Here is an 11964-nt window from a genome sequence, read left to right as displayed (position 1 = left end):
TTTGGAAGGGTGGAACCTTCTCCCATCCAAACAGCTAATAGTACTAGTTAATGACTATCCTAAGGGTAGCTCATTATGCACCTTCAATCTTTTTTGGGAAAAACACTCCCATGTGTTGTGAAGTTTTCAGTGTACAATTGCTTTATATGCTGGAACTTGTATTTCATATAAACATGAATACATTAGCATATGTTACATTAAGCATACAATGCGTAAATGGGAAGAATGCATGCAATGTGAAACTACATCTTGACTTAAAATAGGCATTGCTATTAACTACTTTGGGGGTGATGGTATATTTAGCATGTATAACTGCCAGCCTGTAATTTTGAGGAATACTAAGAGAGCCAAAAGTAGTAATATGTCAATAATGGATTTTCATTTAAACACATGATGTCCAACATTCCACTGGCACCAGAGAAACCAATCTCTTAGCACTCTGCTCTATCTCTCATTACTTTTGAAAACTTGCACTACATTCAATTTCTTCAAGGTCTCTGTGTTTCTCCAGTATCCTAAGACTTAAAATAGATGAACGTTAGTTGGACAGGAATCTTTCTACTCTGCCCTTTTAAAACAAATTGGTAAGAATTATCCCTGTTTAATCTTAGCATATATCATTTAATGACCATGTGTCACAAAGCACTTGTGTCATATTTGTTAATAGAACTTGTTATCTTTCTTCTTTGACAGCACAGAACACGTGTTTTATTAGCATTCCTTTGGCAGCATTATTAGCAGTCATTTTGGTATCTGTATGAAGTAATGAGCTTAGATTTTTATTAAGATTTTACTTTTTCCACATATACATTTCCTTTATGTTTACATAGATACATACACTTCTTATTGTCAGCTGTGCAAATCGTTTTTTCTATACTCTGTAACTTATGATTTACCTTGAATTTCCTGTGTTCCCATGTGCTATGCATTGCTTTGTCACATCCAGCTGCTGCCTTCTTATCACTTCTGAAAGAGGTTAGGCTTTCAGCCAAAATTGTGAAACTAGGATAGCTCATATCATGCTACTGAGATTTCCTCTGCAGCAGGAGCAGTTACTTGTACCCCTAAGACATCCAAGCCACCTGGCCCACCCTTACCCTCCCCAATGATTTGCAGTATGCAGTTGGAATGCTGAGCCTCCAGAGCAATCAATCACACCCATTTTTTGTCAACAGCTTGTCTAAACTTACTGTACTCCTGTATTTGCAGATATGTAAGGAATAAAATTGTTTTCCTTTCCCCTCATATCTGTCCAATGTGATCTAACTCAATAGGTTTCAGGCATTACACCACATAGGGTCAAAATATCAACAGCACGTGAGAGCTGCATGCAATAGCTCTTCAGAGAGACATCCAAATGCTTTACTAACATGTCGCTCCTCTACATTTATTATAATGAAGATTCAGGAAGGCTCGCCCCTACAAATTTGCCTTTCTTTAATTTGTGTTTTCTTGACCTGGGAGTCACGCTTGTCTTTGATGTTGGTAAGTTTTAACACAAATTCATTTTGCAATGACAATTTAAGTTAGCATGTAATAGGATGTACTTAGTACATAGTTACCTATCTCTATCTCCTGGAGCCTGTTTCTTCCTTACGCGTTTCTGAAACACTTCCCTAAGATGTTGTGCAACTGTTTCTTTAAAGTCTTTCCATATGGAGCTGTTAATATAGTCTAATCTTTGTGATCAGCGCTTTTTGTAAGTAAGTAAGTGGCCACACTAGATTCCTGCCCAGGTTTTTATTTTGTACAACAGTAACATGTGGAATGACAGTTGGACTCCTTTGCATACCCGCTCCAAATTCTCTCATGTTTGGCTGCACAGCCAACTTTGAATTCCTTTGGAAGACCCTGAGAAAAGGATTTATTTTGTTAGCAGCTCTGTGGTGTCCTGCATGTAGCATCACTGGGAGCACATCCCATGGGCAGCTGGCACAAAGCATGGATGACGGATGGCAAAAAATGCAGGTGGAGTGTCCATGTAACTCCCACCAGAGCCTGTTAAATACTGCTTACATCACCTACCAGATGCCCTGGAAAGGATGGCCCTCCATGCTATTGGTCACAACATACTGTATATAGGGCAAGTTACTCTGGCAGGCACTCATCTTCAGATTGCACAATGGGTCACAGGGCTTGAAGTCAACATGGGAATGGGAAAATGGCTTCTACACATGTGAAGGGATACAGGAGAGAGCTTCTGCAACAGCCAAGCTATTATCCTACCGGAAAGAGGACTGGGAATTTCAGCACTACAAGGTGGGCTGTAGTGAGTACATCATCAAATCCAATGCTTCCTCTTCCTCTTCAGCCTTCAGGTGAGACAGGAAATAAACCAAAGCTTAGCATCCTTTCCTCAGCTGGGGATGACTTTCTTAAAGATCTTATTTTGCCATATCTTGGGTTTTGTCCCAGGCTGTGCTGCACCCAAGGGCTGACAGCCAGAGGAGGAGGGAGCTGAATATTTTATGGCAGAATCTCTTGCTTGTTTCTGTCCCACTCGGTTCTTTAGGAGAGATTTAATTCCCTTGTTGTACTGCATAAGATGTAGGCTGTGGTCTCACAGTGTACTGTCCTATCTTCTTCTGAAACATATAAAATTAGAAAAAAGTTAGAAATTTTATCATACCAAATCTTGAGCCATTAACATGATGAGAGAAGCTATCTCCTGATGCCTCTTAAATACTGCCTACATTGTTCTGGGATGAGAAAGCTGTTGTGCTGGCTTTTACACTGAGGAAGCAAATGGGAACCAAAGGGGAAAGATATGAAAAATGCCTGAATTAGTGACAGTCTGTCACTTGTATTGAAGACCATCATCCAGCCTGGGATTCTCAAACTATTATTCTCATGGGAAAACATGTTTCTCTCTATTTACTCAGCAAATTGATGCTCTGATGATCAACAGTTTTATGCAAATGTACTTTACCTCCTGGAGTGAACTGAAGTGATCACTGGCAATAAAAAGTTGACAATAACATGTATTGTCTTCAGGAAGAGGAGACTCAAGGCAATCCCTCCCCCACCAACGCTTGCCGATTTTATTTAGATCCTCCACCTGTGCTGAGCCACTATTAGGATGCCAAGATACAATTAATGTAACACAGCTGAAAATGTTTAGAAGCCAGTTATTTAACTGTAAATTGCTTTAGCTGTTCTAACCTCTTCTAGAGTTTAAAGGGAGACTGTGGTGACACTGGTAAGGATCAGAATATTGTATATCTTATAGAAAGAGAAGCTAGATTAAGAATTTTATGCAAATTTACTACCAGTATTTCTCTAGGATGCTAAGTGCTTTTCAATCTATTTATGCAATATTTGTGAGTTTGGGTTTTCTCTGAGTTTGGGAAAGTTAATATACATATGAAAACAAATGTCTGTACCCCATATCCATCAAAAGAAGATAATACAGAGCTTTCCTAAAAGCTGGATAACTTTCCTAGTGGATGGAATCATTCCTTTTTCCAGTGATCTAAATTAATTGCCCAAATACTCTCAGTCCATTTCTTTTTATCCCCAGATGTCATCACATTTGAATTGCAGGTAAGTTTGTATATGTATACTTATGTATACTTATAAAGACAAATTTATCTTATTAAATAATGGATATATGGGTCACCAAGAGCAGTAGTGTGGATGAGGCAGTTTCACAGCTCTGTCAGAGCATGACTATCATGATTGGTATTTGGCATTGCTGTACAGAGGTTCCTGTAAGGTCTTGATTTTTTTTTTTTTTTAATATGAACTTGAATATTTTATTTATTTATTTATTTAAGATTGGCCACCATGTATTAATAATCTTATCGTGCCTGAAGCTTCATTCTGCTAAGAGCCATGGGAGTTGCCCCTTCCTGTATCCTGAGGGAGTAGAACATGGCTGTTTCTAGTTAAGATAATCATCAGGAGTTTAACAGGAGGGCTTTCAGAGAAGCTGGACCTTCGCTTTCTTCTTTGTTCAGAAAGTTTTTCAGGGAAAACTGAGGGGAACAAGAGGCGGTAGTGACATTGCTATGGCATGATACAAAAGAACAAATAGTAACGAGGCATAAAGAGAAGTGTGCTGCAGAGGAGCTGGAAAGGATGGAAAAGAGGATATAGGGTGTTAATGGGAGAATGACTGACAGGGTCAAAAGAAAACTAGCAGATCTAACAGATATTTATTTGCCTTTTTGTCATGGTTTTAATAATCTTTGAATAATTGATTCACTTCACATCTTTGAGCAGTAATACTAAAATTGACCTACCTCAGTCATTGGTTATAGTTTTAAATTGGGCTGATAGTCTTAGACACAATTAGACTATTCAGGAAAAAGGAAAAGGAAAAAAAAAATTGTTACAGGAAAAAGCCTAGAATGACAGCTACTTTGAGATAGAGCAATGCTGGCTGCTCTGCATCTCACCAGGAGTATACCTGCTGATTAATAGGCCCAGGGACTGTTATGAGCCTGGCTGTCTAATGGTGTGATGCTTCCACCCCTTCAGCTGCACTGTCAGTCACCTGACTCCTGGAACTCTGCTTCAAAAGTGGTGAGTGCTTTACCTTTGAGTGGTTTAAGCACTCCTTCCTATCCTCTTCCACGTTTACTCTAGTCATGTCTGCAGTGGTCATGAGCAGCTGTTGAACTTCCTTAGATTGCAGTCTGGGTTACTACAAATATACAAACTTTATGTTCTGTTCTCAGTATTTCTGGCCATGAGCAGCTGTTGCACAGCTTGTGCTTGACTAACATCAGAATTGTTTCTGAGATGGGGACAGTATCAGAGAGGCTGTCTTGTTTGTGGTCACAGGGACCTTAGGCTGAAGTATGGAAGGCAGTTTGTACTCAAGATACCTAGTGGTTTCACAATGGGTCATTGCATTTAGCATTCTCTGCTACAATGAGTATCACAAAGCCTATTCTTTATTATCAAATGAATTTATGAGAGGATTTTTCATTTACATGCTATAGAGCTTTTGCCCAAGGGTGTTTTGCAGCTTCACATTGCAACACTCTTGAGTCATGTGTTAAGAACAAAACCACAGCTCCTTAGCACCAGTAGCTTTGGAAATGAGCCATTAAAGAGGATTACTCTGAGTGGGATTCACCGTACCCTACCTCTAGCCACTCAGAAGTTAGGTGTCAAGTATGACTTGAGCACTGAAGCCTCTCCAGTCAAAAGAGAGAGAAGAATACCATGTAGGTGGGTCACTATCTGGAGATGTCTGCTTTATTTCCATTCAGAGAACAGAATACACAATTGGCTCAGATTAGAAGTCTATCTTTAGATGACTACATTTAGGTGAGGTAGAGCCTATTCTCAGTGCCCTGTGAAAAGGCTGTATTTGCCTCCAAAGGATTTGAACTTCATAGTGAAAAAGGAGTTTGAACTTTGGACTAATTTAAGAAATTTGATACTAGCACCATCTTTGAGTCAAAGGCATGTTTGGCTGCATCTGACATAAGCTAAAGAACAGATATCTCATATCAGGAAGGCCTGAGTCAGGAAAGAGTTAGTCAACAAGCAACCCTTAGTCATGTTTCTATGGGATGCTGCAGGTTTTTCCCCTTCTCATTTCCTTTTGTCTTAAAAACCATAGGTGTAGTCTGACATACATAAACGTAAACCTGCTCTCAAGCAAAAGCCTCACCCATTTGCTACCACATATTGCAGAAACAAGACCTGGTCATAATAACCTACGCTGGGCACGATTGAGAAATTGTCATTAACATCGCAGTGCCCCCATCCAGATACAGCAGTTCTGCTGTGCATTTCAGTCAGGAATAAGATAGGCTGTAGCAGAACAGAGAAATACATTTTTTTAAAAAAAGCATGCTTTTGTATGCATATTTGTTTTTCCCCAAACTGTCTCTGGCCATAATTGTTACAGTGAAAACTGTAAGGCAGAAGTTTAGTTATTTGCTTATTAGAGGTGTGTATATGCTTGTACTGCACAAAGCTTATGTCAGAGTGGGAGAGGCTTTTGACCACCACTTTGGAAAGCTTCCATGAAACAGTTTATGACCATACTTTGTTTATGGCTGTAGTTTAACTGGTTTCAATCAAGCAGTTCCCATCCCATTAAAAAGGAAAGGTGAGAAATGAAGTTCATAGCAAACCTTTCCCCTGAATGATGTGATTTAAAAAATAAAAAATATATATTAAAATTGGTTATTTAATAAAAATACGTAAACATGTGTCAAAAGTGCAAGGGTAAACTGTACCTAAGAAATCAATTCTTGCAACTGTGGAATATTGCAAAATATCTATATGGAATATCTTAACTTGTTCTCCTTGTAACACCAGATTTTCATCTAATTCCTTTGCGTGAGCATAGGAAGTGAATGCAATGAGACTGCTGGAAGTGACCGGGTTTGTCTCTAGTTTCTGTTAGCCAGGTTCTTTTACAACACTTATTACCACTGTCAGGAATGACTGTGATTTCATCCTTATGCCACTGTCTAATAGGAAGCATCATGCTTTGTCATCCTCTTAATCTCAAACCCTTTCATAAGCTCTAATTTTAATCATTTGGGAAGATTTTCAATACAAATGCATGTATGCCTAATGATGCTTGCATAATGGATTAGAAAATTTCATCACTGAACTTCCTCGAGGTGTGTTGAACAGATGTAGATCCTCACTACATAAGAGGTTGATAAAATGAAGAAGTTGAGTCCATTAAACTCCAATAGCTCTCCTAAAACATAAAATTGCTCAAGTTTTGTTTTTTTTTTAAATGTTTCAGTGCTTCTCAAGGTGAAATATTTAAATCTCACTTACATTTTCATAGATGAATTTTGTATTAAGTGTGAAATGCAGAAATAAGAAAGGCATTTGAAATGAAAATGTGATACATTATGTTTTAGGGGTCACAGAAATGCTCCTTATCAAATCTCTCCCTTCTTTCCAAGTGGACTGCTAGAAGAAATGACCAACCAACCCTCCCCTAAAATACTGCATACAGAAAAATCCCAACACATACTACCTATAGAAATAATCATGCTTCAATACTTTTTAGTGGAAAAATATTCCTTCCAAAAATTCCTTGTATCTTCCTATGTAAATATTTTCTGATATGATCTTTCCTGTCTCCTCCAGTTTTTGTCCTGTGGACCGTGTTTTCCCACATTGTCCTTAAATGTATATCTTCTCATAATGCATTGTTCTTTCTTGTGCCTTCCAGAGCTGTGTACCTCTCCAGGTCTGCATTTCACCTCAGCTTCAATCCACAGGACCACGGACTGAATCTGTTCCTGGTTAGTTTCTCTCTGCCCTATCCCAGAGGGAATGAGGAACTTCTGTTGGGTAAAGGAGAGGTAAAGGATTGGAACTGTATAATATGGGAAATGTGTGAGGAACAAGGAAAAAAAAAAACAGTACTTAATTCAAGTGGGTTGAGAAGGCAAATCACTCTTGAGGATCTGTCTCTAGATCTCCATCCTGTGCATTGTAGGTAGCTTGGTAACAGAAATCCACAGCTCACTGTTTGGTGATCATTTGTGTAAATCTTTAAAAAACAAGTTACTATGTGAAATATATTGGCAATCAAAAAAGTTCCCTAGCATTTTCCAATTCAAAGAGGTACATCTTGCTGTCTTTGGCCTCCTCTCCCACAATCTCACTAATGAAAGAGTTAGCGCATAGAATTTGTTAGGGACTTTGCATGAAGACAGTAGGCAGATGTGTCTCTTAGGATGTTACTGTAATCACTTTTAGATTATTACTGTAAGGAGTTCTCTCACGTGCCACTAGGTCATCATCAATCAGATTATTGCTTTTAGTACATGTTTGCAGGCCCCCAGGTAGGAAAGCACTGGTCTTATCAGGTTCTGTTCAGTCACAAGAGCTGCAGATATATGTTTGTACCTTACAACAGACTTACTCTTAGGACAAGTAATGTGGGTGGGAAATTTTCCTCCTTCAGAAATCATGGAGGGGTGGAGCTCTGACTCAAGGTAATAAAACACCTGTTCAGCAACTTCTGACACTCTTCAAGACTGTAAATATGTTTCAGAAGACACTGGCAACTGTGGAACCTAATATTAGGGTGCCATTTGGAGCACCCATTTTCAATGCAGCAGTGATCTCGATGGCATCAACATCTGCCTTATCTCAGGTAAGTGGAAAACAGAATGAACCTGGCAGGTGACTCTGAGAGTTTGATTCAGAATTGTCCCCAGAATATAGACAGCTCAAGTCTACCCAAATCTATTGGATATAAATCTTCAAGAAAATAAAATCATTCTTTCTTGTACATTTGCAGCTGTGTGGAGTCAATAGCTTTACACACAGCGCAGAAACAGTTGCCACTTTCCTGGCACATTCCTCCTTTCCACACCTTGCTGATGCAAACAATGAGGCAGCACAAATTGCCCATTCCACGTTGCAATTCAACACTGAGAAGCTGAAATAAGAGGGAAAAACTGATCTTTGCTCCCTTTTTCATCCTTTGTCCTCCTTCTCTCAACAGCATCCCAGCAGCAAATCAAGTCCATTGCAAAATGAAGAACAAAAATGGATGGTGCAGGACACAGAACAGAGCGATGCTGATGCTGAGGTACCAACCAGAACAAGCAAATGATGTGTGGGACAAAACCACACATGAGAAGGGCATTACCTTCTTTTTTTCCTTTCTTTATGTGAAGCATCTTTTTTCCTTTGTTGGTTTTCTTTTTCTTTTCTTTTTTTTTTTCATCCTATTATTTTATCCATTTACATGATGTTTAAAAAGTTTTTATTCCTTAGAGAAATTTCTTAGGGGAAATGTACTTAGTTTGCTGTTGAAATGGGACTGAGTTTGGCTTCTTTTAATGCTGTCCATCTCTATTTATTTTAATGGAGTTTTAGATCAGAACGAATGGAGAATGTTGCCTGTGTTAGCAAGTCAGAATGTAGCTGTTGGTGATGAGTTTGGGCTCGCTTTGTTCACTATGAGTACTGCAACAAAAGGGGAACATCACTAGCAACCTTAAAAAGGCCAGTAACAAGAGCTGTATTCACACTGATTGTGGACCAGTTGTGTCAGTGATGATTTTCCTCTCTGTGTTTGATTAGCTTGTAGCTGGCGGTACTTTGTGCCAAGTTGTTTCAAAGTAAAACAGGATAATTCCAAACAAAATGCTAAATTATGTTCGATTATATCGTGAGGTATGATTCAATGCTCATAGGAAAACTGTATGTTTGATTCTTGTTCCTGTGATCAGAATTCCAAATCAACAGAAAACTATAAATATTGCTTTGTTTTTATTCAGGTGTATCACAAAAAGATTGAAGCCTCTCTTGCTAGGAGCATTTTGGCATTTCCCATAGGTGGGAATTAGAGTATAAAAATGGTGTCTATCATTGAGGTGTCAAATTTGACATAAATGACAGTGGCATAACCAGAACTGAATTGTTGAGAATTTGCTATGTATGTTTATATTTTGTTTATGTATATGTATGTATATATGTTTATATATTGAAGCTCAGAAAGAGAATGTTTTAAAGCAGAAAAAGGGTCTGTTGAGAAGTGCAATGGCCCAATCGTGGTAGCATTTCCTTAATGGCTAACTGTATTTATATTGACGTTGTTTTTTGGTTTGAAAGGCTCCTGGCTAAAGGCATCCAAGGCTATTTGACCACTAATGTAATTATACAAGTGTATAAAGATTGTTAGAATCCAGCACGTTTTTGAATCTATGTAAAGCAATATTAAAAAGAAATTTTATGGCCACAAGCCCCTGCACATAGACGGTACAGGGGATCATTTCTACTGCTTTAATTCATAGTCCTTGTCATAGTTTCTTCTTATCAAATCCATTAGAAGTTCTTTTTTGAACTCCACAAGTAGGATGTTCTCAAGTCACTCTCTATTTGCCTTCTGGCCCTTGAACATGTCTTCTCTATAATAAAGCTTGGCAGAAAACTTGCTTTAAATGCACAGGCTTGTGTGAGCTGGCCAATTTCTGCTTCTTAAGTATTTGGTTTCCTAGGCAGTTTTCAGCCATTCCCTTAATTTTTGTAACTCATAGTTTGCCATCTAAAAGAGGAAGATGACAGTAAGTAGAAGGCTGTTACAAAGGACAACAAACTTTCTTAATGCTAATGCTCAAATATTTGCTCAATTATTTGCTTTATTTTGAGGGGACTTTGTGTAACTGTGTTATAAATAGGACATATACTGGACTGGGTTTGGAAAATCATGCCCACAGGCTGCTGCGTGGAGCTTTGCTCTGTCACCTATCTAAACTGCGAAGCCAAAAATCCCCACTGCTAAATTCCCTGGAAAAAGTATCAACTTTGTAAACCCATCCCTTCAGCTTTTAAAATGGATGAGAGCAACTAGAGAGCTACTCTTCAGTTGTTTCTGAGAGTCCTGAGTTGTCAGTTTGCCTTCTAGCACATTAGTCATGAATACAGGAAAGATGAAACATGTTGAAGATCATAAATAAGCATGAGTAAGCCAGTCTGTAATAACAGCAAATCTAGCAAATTTATCACTATGATCTGTTAGTGAATTGTCTTTCTCATACTTCTACAAATGCAAAAATTAAATGACAAATTATCAGATAAAAAAAAAACTTAGGTATTGGCTCATCATTTGTAAATGCATTGAAAATTTAAAGGATAATGCAGGCAAACATAATCTCAGCTCAAGTATTAACAGTGAGCTGGGAGCATGTTATTCTGCCAGACATGAAATTCAAAATCTGAGAAGAATTAGGAGAATATCCATCACTTTTTGATTTATGTGATATTCATAAAGTGGTGTGCATCCCTTCATAGTTTGCTACAAAACTGCAAAGTAACATAACTTTATTACCAAGATTTTGTCCTTCCACTTGAAAACAAACCTTGCCTTTTCCATAGGTAGAAATAACAGTTTAAGATGTTTTGCTCTAGAAGTGCTCTGGAGCAGCATTTCTATCTGGCATTTGACCAACAGAAAAGTATCATGTGGAGTAATTTTTCATTAACTCTCATCTCTATGGAAGACAAATCTCCCTTTCATCTGTCTCAGATTTACTTAGTAATTAATAGCTTGATAGTAAGCAGTTCTCTTCAGTAATATCGGTGTCTCAAATTATTATGATGACGAAGATCACTGAATATTGCTCCTCCTTTAATGTTCTGAGGAGTGAAGATGTGTTCTAGAAATGCTGTTTTTTCTGTTCTTGCTTTTCTATGAAAGGCTTTGATTTGAGAGATATGGACCTGAGTGTTACACATAGACAGGCTCTGAGAGCTGTGAAATCCTTTTCTTACTGATAGAAATGTTGAATATAAAGACTAATGCTTTAATTATTCCTTCACATTTAAAGTAATCATTGTTTTTTGGGCCAGGCTAGTACAGAAAGGGATTTTGTTTATCCAGTGAATAGACTGAAAGAGCAAGGCTTGGACCAAGAAAGCTCAGTCATCATCTTTTCCTCCACTTGACTCGTCTGGCATGTCCTCTACCACCAGCATACTTAATTGTTCCTTCCAGATTCATGTCACTAGCTCTTTCATCTTTTTAATTCCTTGGATCCCTTTTTTCAATCTGCTTCTTGAGGTCTTTGTTCCAGTGATTGTATTTTGGGTATTCTCTGATGGACAAAACCTGTGCCTTGCTGTCTCACAGGACTCAGATTTCTCAGCCAGTACAGCAGAATTTTCTGTGACAATGACCACCTGTCTGCTGGTACACAGTATTTCCAAGCACAGCTCATTGGCTTTTCCCTTATGCAGCACCAATTCAGAGCTCTCTTCCCAGAGAACGGTTCCATATGAAATGAGATGTTTGAACACTTGCATAATCTTTGACACTATCTGATCTATGTAGTATCTCACTGTTCAAGGAAACGCCATGTAAGTTTTGTTGTGTTTTTTTTCTTCTTAATATAATCCTCCCATGTGCTGGCTCTCTTATCAGTTTATCTTCTTTTGCATTTGCAATATGAGGTCCCTGCAAGGCATTCTTCATGCATCCTCTATTCTGCTCCACTGCAGTGGCATTCAGGA

At 38.3% G+C, this 11964-nt stretch overlaps 1 protein-coding gene across 1 annotated transcript in view; it reads left to right on the top strand.

Moving 5' to 3' along the window:
* The first annotated feature begins 2132 nt into the window (after nt 1–2132).
* LOC107314852 (cytosolic phospholipase A2 epsilon-like) overlaps nt 2133–11964 on the top strand; it is a 37108-nt gene continuing 27276 nt past the window's right edge. Inside the window, exons 1-4 of the mRNA XM_015864581.3 lie at nt 2133–2259; nt 7166–7298; nt 7997–8098; nt 8453–8539. Coding sequence (XP_015720067.2) covers nt 2162–2259; nt 7166–7298; nt 7997–8098; nt 8453–8539 — 420 coding nt within the window. The 5' untranslated portion in view covers nt 2133–2161. The remainder of the gene's footprint in view (nt 2260–7165; nt 7299–7996; nt 8099–8452; nt 8540–11964) is intronic.

The sequence above is a fragment of the Coturnix japonica genome, chromosome 5, assembly GCF_054131305.1.
Source record: "Coturnix japonica strain WE chromosome 5, WE-NBRP24, whole genome shotgun sequence".
In the NCBI taxonomy this organism is placed as follows: Eukaryota; Metazoa; Chordata; class Aves; order Galliformes; family Phasianidae; genus Coturnix; species Coturnix japonica.
The sequence above is the reverse complement of the archived record's forward strand: the minus strand, read 5'-3'. Positions and strand labels throughout refer to the sequence as shown.